Here is a 16,747-nt window from a genome sequence, read left to right as displayed (position 1 = left end):
TTATATGATCTCAGAGATAAGATAGAGACATCTTTTGTGTACAGTAGCACATTACTTAGCAATATTAAAAAACTTAATGAAAAGTATAAAGGTTTTCTCTTAGACCATGGTAGAACATCCCTGGTATCAAAACTGCTGCATCAAAATAACCTCAGTAAAACATCATGTACATCAACTACTAGAACCTTGTGTCTTCCAATGATCTGTGCTCTAAAGGGGCAACTGGGATCAGCAAAACAGATCCGTCAGGTCAGAAGAAGCAGAACACTTTGAGGGCCCTTCTTTGGTAAGTCTCTTGGCACAGGGTACTCTGGGACCTGGGATGAGGCTTCTCACATTGGGGACGCAATTTGTATACTGGCCTGACTTTGGGTCAAATCTGCCCAGAATTAAAAGGCTATAATCATCTGTGAAATACAGTCATTTTAATTTGAAAATCCTTTTAAACCTGGCCCTTTATGTCATTTAAAAAAACATGAAGGTAACCCATCTTTTTATCTAAACTAGAAAATGTTCTTATTCTTCAGAATGTCAGGGAAGAAGAGACGATACAAAATGATTTCATCTGAAGCTATCTGCTCCTACTGATTCAACTCGTTTTAAAGAAAATCTTTCTGGGATTTTAGTAGTTGGGTCACAGGTCAGGATCCACTGACTTTTCTCTTTCCCTGGCCCTCCTCAAAAGGGTAGGCATCCTGTGGGTTGACACAAAAGGTCATAAGGTAAGGCTGGGAGCTCTGATTAGAAACCTGGCCTTGGGCATTTGGACCTCTTTGAGTTTCTTTATCACCAGACACTTGCTTGATTTTGTGGCCTCTAAATTAGCAGGTGAGTGTGCTCCAGGCTGACTCTAATCATTTCCCAAAGGAAATTTAGTTGTGAAAGTACTAGAAGGACCTCATTAAAACATGGCTTCATCCACAACAGATCCTCATGGTACAGAACCATTTGTGTGGCTACAAAGGGTTTTGAAATGGTGACGGCAAAGGGTGGGGAGGAGAGTGGTTTGACTTTCTTGCAGCTGCTTCTGATCCTGCCAATAATGTCACTGTGAATTTGGAAAGATGTCCCATATTATGCAGAGCAGCTTCTCTCATTAACATCTCAGAAGGAGGAAGTGAAAATGACGGAATTTATTTCCAGTGTGTGACCTTGTTCTGTCTCAGATTTACTTTTAGTTAAGGATTTAGGATTGAGCCACCACCAAAGTCAGTTCGCTGTCTAGCTAGCAACTGACTACCCACTGAGGTGCCAGTGTGAGCTCTTCACAAGTGCATGGGCCCATCAGTACGTACTGCCACCTGGCAACCGACTGACTTGAAGCTGGCCATGATTCAGGAGGAGAAAGGAGCGGAACTGCAAATCGTTTTCGAGCAAGAAATGCTCCCCCATGGTAGGGTCTTTAAGTTGATCATGGATTTTCTCAGGATCTAGATGATTAAAAGGGCCATCTATTCTTTTTTTAATTAAAAAAATTTATTGAGATATAATTCACATACCATAAAATTCACCCTTCCAAAAAGTACAATTCAGCAGTTTCTAGTACACTCAGAGAGTTGTGCCACCATCGCCATCATCCAATTCCAGAACATTTTCATCATCTCAGGAAGAAAGCCCATACCCATTAGCAGTCAGTCCCTATTCCCGACCTGCCCCAGGCCCAGGCAGTGACGAATCTGCTTTCTGTCTCTATGGATTTGCCTATTCTGGGTGGTTCATATAAATGGACTCATAGACTATGTGCCCTTTTGTGTTTGGCTTCTTTCACTTAGCATCATGTTCGACCCATTCCTTTTCTACTTTTGTGAGGTGGGGGATGGAGAAGGAGAGACTACGCCGACTGTGGAGTTGCTGCCTTGTGACCTGGCCTCGTGAGGTAGCCTGGCCTGCTCTGTGGTGGCTGTAGCACTTTACTTGTTTCACATGCTGTTCTCAGCATCTTTCCTTATGCTTAGCCAGAAACATTTGATGTCCCAAAGCAGGCTTCCCTCCCTACTCATCTTTCTGTGACATTCTTCCTTTGAAGACTGAGTTCCCACTTCTGCCATTCACTGACTTCTTAGAGCTTCTAACTCCAGCAACCATCACCTAAGCCTATCCTCCCTCACGCTCTGGCTCTGTCCTTTGCCCTTCTCGCTTCTACCTGTCTTGTGGTTTAGGGCCCTGCTTTCAGCTGGCAGGTTCCTCGGAAGACAATCCAACAAATGAATCCATGCCCAAGGGCCAATGATGATTTTAGCTTGACAGGTCATTCTAACAGAGGTTCCTGTGTTGGGGACTCTTAGAGATGCGATGTCTCAACTCAAAGGAACGCAGTTCTTAGAGCGGGAATTTGGGCACTGTGGAAGGCCAGTGAAGATGTTTCTGGATCAGGTGGAGGGAGCTGTTGAGTGCTACCACTAATATATGAGCTCACCCTGGCAAGGTCACCACCTATTTCATCTACATGGAGTGTTTCTCCATTTGTTGCTCCAGTGCTGCTGACAAAAGGATAGTTCTTGGTCATTTCTCAGGTATTTTCCGAGCTCTCAAAGTTCGGGCTCCATTTGTTCCTTCAGCAGACAGCTGTACAATTTCCCCTGCCCCTTGGCATGCTAACTGCCCCTAAGTGGGTGCTATTCCAGTTCTACTTGATCCCTAGTCAGTGACAGGAGTCAAGTCCTGAGAACGATGGAGGAAATATTAACCAGTCACTGTAAAAGAAACAGTAGAATCTCAAGAGACATTTTTATGTCATATTGACATTTGTCAAGTCCAAATTACTCAAGGTACCAAAAAGCATTTGCCAGGCTCTTATTTTCGTCTTTCTTTCATTTTAAAGGAAGGACAAAATAAAGATCTGGAGAATATCAGCATCTTGGACAATCACAGATGAGGTCTTTATAAAGAATAAGTCATTTCCAATCATGCTTAATAAGTTTTCTAATAGTTTTGTGAAATTAGAAGATGAGAGGGAAGCAAGGGGGATATTCATATTTGAATTTTTGCAAAGCACTTGACATGGTGCCTCCTATTTTTATCTATAAAATTATTCCTGTTAGTTTCAGAAAACTGAACCATGGCCCTGAGGCCATAATTCAAGGAAAAAGAAATGAAGTCATCGTTGATGAGAAATAGTTGAAGGACTTGGGGATGTTCAGACTGAAGAAGAGGAAGCTCAGGAACCTATTATGTCTGTCTTCACACACATGGAAACGTGTCAGGTACAAGAGGGGAGTGATTGCTGTGCTGCTGCAGAGCTTAACATCGGCCGCTACTGAGTGGATGGTTTATGAAGGTAGATTTCAGTTCAGTGTAGGCAAGAATTTTCTAAGAGAGCACTCCAAAGATGCAATGGGCTGTTTAAAGGGGTATTTAAGTTTTCTGTTAACTGAAAAGGATCAAACAAAGTAGATGTGATCAAATGTCAGGCATGTAGTGGGTGCCATGTTGCACCAGATACCTCCATGGACTTTTCTAACACTAAGCTCACAAATCTGTGATGTCACTTTTGTGTTCCTGAAATTTGTGTGTGTATGAAATTTTAACATGAGAAGTAAATCCACAGGGATAACTAGACTTAAACTATCTCACATAGAAATGAATGTATCTTTATAAAATTCTTTGGAGAATGTATTTTTGAGATTCCCTTAGGTCTAATTACTTATATAATGATCTTATAATCTTCCCTTCTTTATTATCTTACCTCAGTTTCCCACTGGAAGGAAGCACTAAGATGTGTATGTGTAGATGAAATCTGCAGTCAACGGGCAAAAGGGTACACTATACTTTAAATAACAAGAAATGATATTGTTGTTCTTGCTATATTGCTAATGATAATGACAGAACTGATTTTTCCTTACCCTCCCCATTCAGCCAATGGTGGGGCCAGCTAGAGGAAATAAATGATTGTCAACCAATGAAAATGAAATTATTTCTGAGGTCAGATGAAAGAAATTCAATTAGGGACAGTTTGGATCAGCAGAGCCGAGGAAGGAAAAATCTATGTCTTCCAATCTTTGAAATGTCAAGGGGAACTTGGAATTTTTCAACGTGGCCCACTACGAAACAAGAGAATGGAAGAGAAGGAAATCTAGAAGGGCATCCAGTAGGAGCAAGCTTTATGTCAGAGCAAACAAAATGTCATCAAACTTTGGGCTGAGAACTATGCATCTGTGGATCTTAAAACAAGTTAAACTATGTAAGACATGTAAGAAGATGCTCAAATATTAACTTGAAGTCAATTTTATAGACAGAGAAGTAGAGAACAGAGTGGTTAAGTTATATAATGAATAACCCTGACAGAGGGTCAAGATCTGGAATGTTCTCTATCCCTTTCTGTAATAACCTATTGACAACATTGCTCTTCCATTCACAGCTTTAAATGCAGCCAATAACATAATGACTATATTAGTCCGTGTTTCCAAGGAAACAGATGACTCAACCAAGTAAAATGACTAATACACACTGGGAGGGGGGAGGGTGGCAGCAGCAATTAAATCAACTGATTTTAACCAAAAAAAAAAAAAACTGGTACAAAATGAAGTTTCTATCTATATGCAATAGAATCCATTGAACATTATGGTTCTTAACATAGCAAAGACTTATTATATCAACTTATTTCTCCCCAGGAAGTTTAAATCTGGAAGTTATAAAGCAAATATATAAATTCACCAATCATATGCCAAAGATGCAATGTACACAGTATAGGTTACTGATCAAGCCAGACACTGTATTTAGGTGAATCTAATAAGAACTATTATTAGTGTCTGAGTAAATATGACAGATAACGTTTGCTAACATAAACTAGTTTGATGGTTTTGACTATAGGAAAATAGGGAGTTACTTATCAATTAGGTCAAAATGATCATGTAAACTCAATCAGTTTATTTCTCTGATGGCCAAGCACAAGAGTGTTAGAGTAGACAAGGGAAAACTATTTTTTTCCTCCTTGAACGTAAGGCAAGAGAGAACTATTTTTTTTCTGTTTGAGACGAATCCAGGGAATCGTAACCATGAGTCTATGAAAGGGGTAAGTTCCTGGCAGGCGGGGACATGCAGGGAGAGAGGGGAAATACGGGACCCCTGAAAACACACGTACAATTTTGTGTGAACGTGTTTTTTTCTTTTTCTGGGGAGGGGGCCCACAGCCCTCCTTAGATTCAATCCCTCCTGAGAATTAAAAAAAAAAGAAGTTAAGAAGAACTGCTCTAAAGGATATGAGCTCAGAAGAGCTGGCTAGAGAGATTCAGGCTAAGTGAGAGAACCAGGGTGTGTGAGCTCAAGGCGTGCGCTTGCCTATGTGTTTGAAGAGCTGTGACAATGTGAGAGAACAGTACCATGGAGTAAGACTGAATAGAGGGATTGGACAATACTTCACACTTCCAGAAATGGATTTTTCTTTATACCAAGAAAATCACTTTGCAATTGGGGCCCAAGTTATGCTATTGTATTCTTCGAATGACTTTGTGTTGAAGGTCATAAGGTATTTTGGACCAAAATGCAAATTTGTGAACTGTTAAGGATCCCTGAGCAAAGGAGAATCTCATCAGTGAATGAAAATTGTTCCACCTTAGGTAAATTTGCATTTAAATCACAAAGGAAAGGACTAAACTTAGCTGGGTTTTCTTTATAGTAATATTATTAGTCTTAGTATTTGTTTTTCTAGCTAAACTTACGGGTTTTCCTTTGAGGAGTTAGATACAGAGGGCTAGCTATATAGGCTTGATGGGGTTAGCGAGGTCTCTGTCTACGTGATAGCTAATATCAGCATGGCTAGAAACATTCAGATGGTGAATGAATCGTGCAGTGCTCCATCAATGTTTGGCATCGTGTAGATGGAGCATCCCTAGGATTTTGAAAAGAATGTTGAATGTTGTATAAATCATTTCTAAATCTGGGCATACAACCATCTTGGCCTTCTTCATTGACTTTCCAGTAAGTAGGTGCCCAAAGAGATATACTGCTGGAAATGACAAGTCTCCATGAGGTGTGACATCCTAAGGTATATGAACATTTGATTAGGGCAGGGTGCTATGACTTAGTACTTCTCTAGACTCTCTAGATGTACTTTACCTTTATAAAATCTTAATGTTACAGTCTATTTTTTTTTATCAGTCAAGGGATTTAACAGCTTTCTTTTCCATGACAGTGTTTGTAATTATAATTAAGAAACGTATTAAAATTGGAATGAATTAATGTGAAAAATGGATGGGGGCTTGGGACTGGAAGATGTCCCCAACTAGGTGTGAAGGACTAACTCAGTCTGAGAAAAAGGAGTTAGATTCCAGAGCAAGCACGAGAATCTGAAAAATTTCAAGAAATGTCCTCATGTATTCAAATTTCCATGCTTGTGTGAACATAATGTTAAATAGAAATGACCCAAGACTTCTCATATGTTTTGATTGGCCTTCATGGTGCTTTGTACATAGGAGTTGCTCCATCAATGTCTCTGTTCTCCCAGTCACTATTTTTTTTTTTTTTTTTTTGGTCACTATCTTTCAGGACAATGAGGTGATACCTGAGGCAACAACTGTTTTATGGACTAGTTTATAGGATGGCATCAAAATCTCTGGAACAGAGAAACTTTCAGCCTAAAGTTCCCCAGGTATGGGTCAGGGATAAAGCTGTCATAACCAACTGGAGGGAAGACTCTATCCATTTATTTACCCAGGAGAGAGTAGACAGGTCTGTCTATCCTCACTGGAGTGGGAGGGGATGCTTCCCTTTTCTAGGACTCCAGAGGGCATATATTTGTATCTTGTAGCCTCAGAAAAGGAGAAATAAATCTGATTAAGACATAGTCTATTTAGTTGTAATCTTTGTGTAACTTTAGAACATGGAATACCAGAAGGTATGAATTTCTTTCAAAAGGTGTCAAAATCCTTTGTACTCTCAAGAAAATTTCTAGAACAGAGTGAGAAAGTCTAACGATGAATGCTTTAATCTTTTTTTCCCCCAATGGAATAGAGCTTTTAAGTGTAAAAAACAAAAACAAACAAAAAAACCCACAAGTTCTTCCTTCCTTATCAGGGCACACAAACACAGACTTCCATTTTCTTTTTTATGCAGTGACCATTCAAAAGATTGAACCTGGAGAACTTAGAAAATGTAGCCTTTTGGATCTGGCATTACCTCTACCTGCTAGAATGAAATAGATATTTTTGATCATCTTCGTCATGAACAGCAGAGGTTGAGTGACTTACCTGAGTACTTGGAAGTACTGAGATCCATGTCAGTGATGGCAATGCCCACAAGGAAGGCCACACATACAGGGATGTCAACACTTCCTGGGTCTCCAAAGGAGTGGGCATGTTGACCTATGTCCTTTGTCCCTATTCCTGCATCTCAGCTCAGGGCTAGAATATGGGCAACTGCACTTTCTGCTCTTTCTGGCAATGTCTTTCACTTTGTGTTATTGCATTCTTGCTTTTTCCTTATCTGCTAAGCAAACAGAGATTAGGGGAGACTTACCTTAATTCCAAAATACTAACGGAGTTTCCTGAGGGAAATATTCGTCTTACAAAATTAAAGTCGCCAACATACACACTACCATCAGGGCCAGAAGCTAAGGCAACAGGAGCAAAGAGTTTGTTGTTGTGAGCTGGGCCATTGCAGTTGGTACAGGCTACGCTCCGTTGGTGTCCATTACCCATTATGGTTGATATGACTGGGGGCTGCTGGGAAATGAACATATTTTCTCCATTCCCTTTATGTATGATTCCTAGATTCAAGAAAGAAAAAGAGAATTAAAAAAACAATTACCACACAATATTCTCAGCAACACTTTAATCTCTCTCTCATTGCTCAAAGTAGCATTGAGCTTTGGCCTGGCATCAAAGAACCCAAGAGTGAAGCACACCGCCCACAGTTTTGTTTAACTGCATAGCCGCCACGAAGAGTAGCATAACACCTGGCCTCAGTTTGTCTACGTGTGATATGGGTTAATACATCCAGGCCCTTTCGTGCTGATTCTAAATGCCTCAATAAAGCATTTGATGAATAACTTCTAATGATCTCCTGTTCACTCTGGGCTCTGTGAATCATCAGTGGCTAATTTTTCATCTCTGGCTGACTTTCTCCTGATGCCCAGCACACAGTTGTCTGACTTCAAATTACCCTCACTATGCAACTGACTGGTTCCTGAAAAGGAAATATCAGTCAATTTTAATATTAACCTTAGCAAAACACCATCAGGAAGGTAATCTACTTCTGTGAAAATAAAAAAAATCATACTGCTAGAATGTACTTCAAAGATATAAGAAAGGAACTTGAATTTTCCACTCTTTTGGACCATATCTCACTATCATCAGTGCAGGAAATAGAGACACTGACTTATGACAATGCTGGAAAATACTGTGCAGTCATTCTCTTTGGGCAATCTCATCCATTCTCACAGTTTTAATTCATATCTTTATATGCTGAAACTTTCTCCTGTCCAGAGTTGGCACCTGCCCTGCAATTTCCTGCTCGATCGCTCCACTTGGATGCCTCACAGGCCCCTCAAACTCAACAGGTGTAAAAGGGAACTCATTATTTTTCTGCTCCCCCTACCAAACCCTGCTCTTCCTCCTGTGCTGCCTACTCATCTTAGCAGTGGTATCACCGCACGTGTATTCACCCAAGTTGGAAATGTGGGCATGGTCACGGCTCTTCTTGTCCTCATTCCCTACGCCTAATTCATTATGAAACCCACTTGGAGTCTCTCTCCTAAAATATGTTGAACCAGTTTTGTCACCTCCATTCCTATCATTACTGCTTTAGTTCAGTGTTTCTTCACATCTTGGGCTCCCGGTCTCCATGCATACCTAGCTCCAGACCACCCCCTCAACTCTTGCCATTGAGATTGTTTTAGTGTGTGGCTAGAATCTTTCAACACCTCCATATCCTCTGTAGGATAAGGGGCACATTCCCTATTATTAAGGCATTCAAAGTCCTTCATGACTTGACCGTTGCCTACTCTCATCATCCTCTTATTTGTATCTTGAGTTCCAGCAATAGTGAACTATTTACAATTCCCTTCACATTCTTCCATTCCATTCTGCTTTTGTATATGCCCTTCCCTCTGTCCTGAAGGCCCTCCTCATCTTGTCTGCTTGGGGAACTCTTACCTATCCTTCAAAGCTCAGCTCAATTTTTCCCTAGTGCTCTGGTCCTGGCAGAATGAGTTATTCCCTCTTCTTTGTGCCCATGGTTTGTTTTCCATAGCTCTGTTATAACACCGACTATGTTGTATGATACAGTTTTTATTACTTCTCTATTTTTCCCATTAGAACATGGGCTCCATGAAGGCAGACCCTCTGTCTTACTCTTTTCTGCATTTTAGTGCCAGTCACTGTGGCCAAGTCATTGTAAGAGCTCAGTAAATGTTTAAAATAGGCTTTGAATCTCTTGTAGTGGCCTTGTCCAAATCCCAGCGCAAACCTGCTGAACCTGGGCAGGAAATCCCAGGAACAAGGACTACTGTACTCCAGTCTGCTCACAATCAGCCTGGGCAGGTAAAACATCCGCATTGTGAGAAGACATGCCAACGTGTCAGACGGAAGTCACTGACAGCAAATGAATGAATCTTGCAGAGTTTTCTTTTTTTCCCATGACCCCTGCTATCTAACTCCTTGGATTGCCTGTTACTCTCCCTAAACATTTCCTGAAATATCTTCCTCAGTTTTCTTCCAACTTTTGGTCCCATAGTCCTACAATAAGCACCACTGATCACTTTGAAATGGGAACACTGTTGGCAAAAATAAGTAAGAGGGTAAAACATGCACAATACTGTAACACCAAATATGACCTTGGAAGGGGCTTTCCAGGAAACAAATCCCATACATCATACAGCCTTCGGATTTCAAGTCTAGGTATTTTGACTCTCCCTCCCAAGGTGATTTCTGGCTATTTTTTCAACATATGATCTGCAGGAGCAGCTATGAGTTTATGCCCCAACAAATTGGTCTTTAATGGCAGAACTGTGAGATATTTCGAGGATCACTACTTTCTTATTAATTTTATTAATAACTTTATTAGGCAGTAAAAAAATTTGTAAGATTTTGAACAGTTAATTAAGTAAGATTAATAGGACTGAATTTCATTTCGCAAAAAAACACTTAATTGCAGTGTGATCAACACTACAGTTTAAATGAATTGGGAGGAAGTGAATGAGAACTGGGATGACGGTCACACAACATCATTGAAAAGAAACCTCCTGATGGAGGTGGAGCAAGATGGCGGAGGAGTAGGAGACCTGGATTTCATCTGGTCTCAGGAATTCAGCTGAATAGGGATCAAACCATTCTGAACACCTACGAACTCAGCAGGAGACTGAAGAAGAGAGTAGCAACAACTCTCTGAACAGAGAAGCGACCACTTACTGGAAGGTAGGACGTGCGGAGAAGTGAATCCGAGGCGATATTCGGGAGGCTAGACGGCGGGGGAGGGGGCCTCCGTCGGCCTCTTCTGGCAAGTGATAGAGCCGCGGAGCACAAAATCGGACCTTTTAAAAGTCGGCTCCGCGGAGGGACGTCGCTCCAGTGGCTAAGCGGGGGGGTGGAACCCTCGCGGGACAGTGTGGTCTCAGGACCCTCGGGGTCATAGAAAGACCGGGGGTGCCTGAGCGCGACAGAGCTCCCGGGTATCGGAGCGGGGAAGCCGGCTGCAGAGACGGAGCCGAGGCGCGGGCTCTCAGCTCGGGGTTGCCATAAACTGTGATCCGCGGCCCAGTCGGGCCACTGCTCTTCCAGCAGGGACCCAACAAGCGGCAGATCCGGGGAGACTCCCCTTCCTCCCCTGGGGAGGAGCGGCGTGGGAGTGCACCGCAGGGATCTGCTGGGTTTGGAGACTCCACACGGGGTCGGGTGCCAGACATAGAAACATTCGGTCACAGGCCGGGTGAGCACGCAGTGCGGCCAGAGACCAGGGACACTGGAGTGACTGCTTTTCTCTGGGGGCGCACTGAGGAGCAGGGCCCCGAGTTCTCAGCTCCTCCGGGTGGAGATTGGGAGGCCACCATTTTCACCCTGGTCCTCCAAGGCTGTACCAGAGCTTGAAGAGAACAAAAGCTCCGGAGAGCAAACCCGAGCAGCTTGCTTAGCCCGGACAGACAAGGGTGGGGCAATTCCGCCTCCAGCAAAGACATTTGGGAACCACGGCAACAGGCCCCTCCCCCAGAAGATCAGCAGAACAGCCAGCAAGCCAAGACCAAGTTTACCGATCAAGGAGAACGGGAGAACTCCAGCACTAGGGGAATACTGCACATAGAATTCATGGCTTTTTTTTTACCATGATTCATTAGTTTTTCAAAGTTAATTTTTTTAACTGTTTTTTTAATTTTTCTTTTTCCCCTTTTCAACCAACATCTTAGCAATCTTTTTTTTAAAAAAACATTTTTTATTTTTCATTTTTAGAGTCATATTTTATCCCTTCATAGTAGTTACCCTTATTTTTGGCATATATATATATATATATATATATATATAAGTTGTTCTCTCTTTAAAATTTTGAGATACAGTTTCTTCTAACAGATCAAAATATACCCTAAATCACTAGTGTATGGCTTTGTTCTAGTCTCCTGCCTGATCACATTCTCTCCCTTTTTTCTCTCTCTTTTTTTTAAAATCTTCTTTCTTTTTTCAAACAACTTCTTATCTTATCAATTCCACTTATAAAATCTTTTATAATTTTCATCTTTACAGTCATCTTCCATCCCTTCATTGTATCAACCCTTATTTTGTACATATATAAGTCTTTCTTCCTTTAAAAGTTTAGGAGGCACTTTTTTCTAACAGACCAAAATACGCCCAAAATCTAGTGTGTGCCACTGATCTATGCACTAGCCTGATCATATTTGATCATATTCTGTTTTTTTTATTGTTCTGTTTTTGTTTTTATCTTTATCTTTTTTTTCCTTTCTTTTCTCTTTCTTTTTTCTTTCTTTCCCTTTCTTTTCCCCTGGTTTCAGGTCTTTTCTGATTTGTATAGAGTATATTTGCTGGGGACGTAGTCAACCTGTTAGCATTTTGTTCTCTCATTTTTCTATTCTCCTCTGGACAAAATGACAAGATGAAAAAAATCACCTCAGCAAAAAGAACAAGAGATAGTACTGTCAGCCAGGGACCTACTCAATACGGACATTAGTATGATGTTAGACCTAGAGTTCAGAATCATGACTTTAAAGATACTAGCTGGGCTTGAAAAAAGCATGGAAGTTATTAGAGAAACGCTTTCTGGAGAAATAAAAGAACTAAAATCTAATCAAGTCAAAATCAAAAAGGCTATTAATGCGGTGCAATAAAAAATGGGGGCACTAACTGCTAGGATAAATGAGGCAGAAGAGAGAATCAGCGATATAGAAGACCAAATGATAGAAAATAAAGAGGCTGAGAAAAAGAGAGAGAAACAACTACAGGATCACAAGGGCAGAATTCGAGAGATAAGCGATATGATAAGACGAAACAACATTAGAACAATTGGAATCCCAGAAGAAGAAGAAAGAGAGAGAGGGGCAGAAGGTATATTGGAGCAAATAATAGCAGAGAACTTCCCTAATGTGAGGAAGGAAACAGGCATCAAAATCCAGGAGGCACAGAGAACCCCTCTCAAAATCAATAAAAATAGGTCAACACCCCGACATCTAATAGGAAAACTTACGAGTCTCAGAGACAAAGAGAAAATCCTGAAAGCAGCTCAGGAGAAGCGATATGTAACCTACAATGGTAGAAATATTAGATTGGCAACAGACCTATCCACAGAGACCTGGCAGGCCAGAAAGGACTGGCATGAGATCTTCAGAGCACTAAACGAGAAAAATATGCAGCCAAGAATATTATATCCAGCTAGGCTCTCACTGAAAATTGAAGGAGAGATAAAAAGCTTCCAGGACAAACAAAAACTAAAGGAATTTGCAAACATGAAACCAGCCCTCCAAGAAATATTTAAAGGGGTCCTCTAAGCAAAGAGAGAGCCTAAAAGCAGCATAGATCAGAAAGGAACAGAGAAAATATACAGTAACAGTCACCTTACAGGCACTACAACGGCACTAAATTCATACCTTTCAATAGTTACCCTGAATGTAAATGGGCTAAATGCCCCAATCAAAAGACACAGGCTATCAGATTGGATTAAAAAACAAGACCCATCCATATGCTGTCTGCAAGAGACTCATTTTAGACCCAAAGACACCCCCAGATTGAAAGTGAGGGGGTGGAAAACCATTTACCATGCTAATGGACACCAAAAGAAAGCTGGGGTGGCAATCCTTATATCAGACAAATTAGATTTTAAAACAAAGACTGTAATAAGAGATGAGGAAGGACACTATATCCTACTTCAAGGGTCTATCCACCAAGAAGATCTAACAATTGTAAATATCTATGCCCCTAACGTGGGAGCAGCCAATTATATAAGGCAATTAATAACAAAAGCGAAGAAACACATTGACAACAATACAATAATAGTGGGGGACTTTAACACCCCCCTGACTGAAATGGACAGATCATCTAAGCAAAAGATCAACAAGGAAATAAAGACTTTAAATGAAACACTGGACCAAATGGACTTCACAGACATATTCAGAACATTCCATCCCAAAGCAACGGAATACACATTCTTCTCTAGTGCCCATGGAACATTCTCCAGAATTGATCACATCCTAGGTCACAAATCAGGTCTCAACCAGTACCAAAAGATTGGAATCATTCCTGCATGTTTTCAGACCACAATGCTTTGAAACTAGAACTCAATCACAAGAGGAAAGTCGGAAAGAACTCAAATACATGGAGGCTAAAGAGCATCCTACTAAAGAATGAATGGGTCAACCAGGAAATTAAAGAAGAATTAAAAAAATTCATGGAAACCAATGAAACTGAAAACAGAACTGTTCAAAATCTTTGGGATACAGCAAAGAGTCCTGAGAGGAAAGTATATAGCAATACAAGCCTTTCTCAAGAAACAAGAAAGGTCTCAAATACACAACCTAACCCTACACCTAAGGGAGCTGGAGAAAGAACAGCAAATAAAGCCTAAACCCAGCAGGAGAAGAGAAATAATAAAGATCAGAGCAGAAATCAATGAAATAGAAACCAAAAGAACAGTAGAACAGATCAACGAAACTAGGAGCTGGTTCTTTGAAAGAATTAACAAGATTGATAAACCCCTGGCCAGACTGATCAAAAAGAAAAGAAAAATGACCCAAATCAACAAAATCATGAATGAAAGAGGAGAGATCACAACCAACACCAAAGAAATACAAACAATTATAAGAACATATTATGAGCAACTCTATGCCAGCAAATTAGATAACCTGGAAGAAATGGGTGCATTCCTAGAGATGTATCAACTACCAAAACTGAACCAGGAAGAAATAGAAAACCTGAACAGACCTATAACCACTAAGGAAATTGAAGCAGTCATCAAAAATCTCCCAAGAAACAAAAGCCCAGGGCCAGATGGCTTCCCAGGGGCATTCTATCAGACATTAAAGAAGAATTAATACCTATTCTCCTGAAACTGTTCCAAAAAATAGAAAAGGAAGGAAAACTTCCAAACTCATTTTATGAGGCCACCATTACCTTGATCCCCCAAAGCAGACAAAGACCCCATCAAAAAGGAGAATTACAGACGAATATCCTTGATGAACATGGATGTAAAAATTCTCACCAAAATACTAGCCAATAGGATCCAACAGTACATTAAAAGGATTATTCACCATGACCAAGTGGGATTTATCCCTGGGCTGCAAGGCTGGTTCAATATCCGCAAATCAATCAATGTGATACAATACATTAACAAAAGAAAGAACAAGAATCATATGATCCTCTCAATAGATACAGAAAAAGCATTTGACAAAGTACAGCATCCTTTCTTGATCAAAACTCTTCAGAGTATAGGGATAGAGGGTACATACCTCAATATCATAAAAGTCATCTATGAAAAACCTACAGCGAATATCATTCTCAATGGGGAAAAGCTGAGAGCTTTTCCCCTAAGGTCAGGAACGCGGCAGAGATGTCCACTATCACCACTGCTATTCAACATAGTATTAGAAGTCCTAGCCACAGCAATCAGACAACAAAAAGAAATCAAAGGCATCCAAATCGGCAAAGAGGAAGTCAAACTCTCACTCTTTGCAGATGATATGATACTGTATGTGGAAAACCCAAAAGACTCCACCCCAAAACTGCTAGAACTCATACAGGAATTCAGTCAAGTAGCAGGCTATAAAATCAATGCACAGAAATCAGTGGCATTCCTATACACCAACAACAAGACAGAAGAAAGACAAATCAAGGAGTCGATCCCATTTACAATTGCACCCAAAACCATAAGATACCTAGGAATAAATTTAACCAAAGAGGCAAAGGATCTGTACTCAGAAAACTATAAAATACTCATGAAAGAAATTGAAGAAGACACAAAGAAATGGAAAAACGTTCCATGCTCATGGATTGGAAGAACAAACATTGTGAAAATGTCAATGCTACCTAGAGCAATCTACATATTCAATGCAATCCCCATCAAAATACCATCCACTTTTTTCAAAGAAATGGAACAAATAATCCTAAAATTTGTATGGAACCAGAAGAGACCCCGAATAGCCAGAGGAATATTGAAAAAGAAAAGCAAAGCTGGCGGCATCACAATTCCGGACTTCCAGCTCTATTACAAAGCTGTCATCATCAAGACAGTATGGTACTGGCACAAAAACAGACACACAGATCAATGGAACAGAATTGAGAGCCCAGAAATGGACCCTCAACTGTATGGTCAACTAATCTTTGACAAAGCAGGAAAGAATGTCCAATGGAAAAAAGACAGTCTCTTCAACAAATGGTGTTGGGAAAATTGGACAGCCACATGCAGAAGAATGAAACTGGACCATTTCCTTACACCACACACAAAAATAGACTCCAGATGGTTGAAAGACCTAAACGTGAGACAGGAGTCCATCAAAATCCTAAAGGAGAACACAGGCAGCAACCTCTTCGACCTCAGCCGCAGCAACTTCTTCCTAGAAACATCGCCAAAGGCACGGGAAGCCAGGGCAAAGATGAACTATTGGGATTTCATCAAGATAAAAAGCTTTTGCATAGCAAAAGAAACAGTCCACAAAACCAAAAGACAACCGACAGAATGGGAGAAAATATTTGCAAATGACATATCAGATAAAGGGCTAGTATCCAAAATCTATAAAGAACTTATCAAAGTCAACACCCATAGAACAAATAATCCAATCAAGAAATGGGCAGAAAACATGAACAGACATTTTTCCAAAGAAGACATCCAAATGGCCAATAGACACATGAAAAAGTGCTGAAAATCGCTCGGCATCAGGGAAATCCACATGAAAACCTCAATGAGATACTACCTCACACCAGTCAGAATGGCTAAAATTAACAAGTCAGGAAATGACAGATGTTGGAGAGGATGTGGAGAAAGGGGAACCCTCCTACACTCTTGGTGGGAATGCAAGCTGGTGCAACCACTCTGGAAAACAGTATGGAGGTTCCTCAAACAGTTGAAAATAGAGCTACCATACAATCCAGCAATTGCACTACTGGGTATTTACCACAAAGATACAAATGTAGGGATCCGAAGGGGTACGTGCACCCCAATGTTTATAGCAGCAATGTCCACAATAGCCAAACTGTGGAAAGAGCCAAGATGTCCATCGACGGATGAATGGATGAAGAAGAAGTGGTATATATACACAATGGAATATTATGCAGCCATCAAAAGGAATGAGATCTTGCCATTTGCAACCACGTGGATGGAACTGGAG

The 16,747-nt window shown here is 40.7% G+C and overlaps 1 protein-coding gene across 4 annotated transcripts in view; it reads right to left on the bottom strand.

Annotated features, from left to right (window-relative positions):
• TENM1 (teneurin transmembrane protein 1) overlaps nt 1–16,747 on the bottom strand; it is a 541,361-nt gene that overhangs the window by 98,572 nt on the left and 426,042 nt on the right. For all 4 annotated transcript variants that reach the window (XM_028122679.1, XM_028122680.1, XM_028122681.1 and 1 more), the window contains one exon: nt 7,453–7,702. In XM_028122679.1, coding sequence (XP_027978480.1) covers nt 7,453–7,702 — 250 coding nt within the window. The remainder of the gene's footprint in view (nt 1–7,452; nt 7,703–16,747) is intronic.

This window comes from Eumetopias jubatus, unplaced genomic scaffold (assembly GCF_037043125.1).
Source record: "Eumetopias jubatus isolate StellerSeaLion01/CBP00866 unplaced genomic scaffold, mEumJub1_p1.0 scaffold_11, whole genome shotgun sequence".
Lineage (NCBI taxonomy): Eukaryota > Metazoa > Chordata > Mammalia > Carnivora > Otariidae > Eumetopias > Eumetopias jubatus.
The sequence above is the reverse complement of the archived record's forward strand: the minus strand, read 5'-3'. Positions and strand labels throughout refer to the sequence as shown.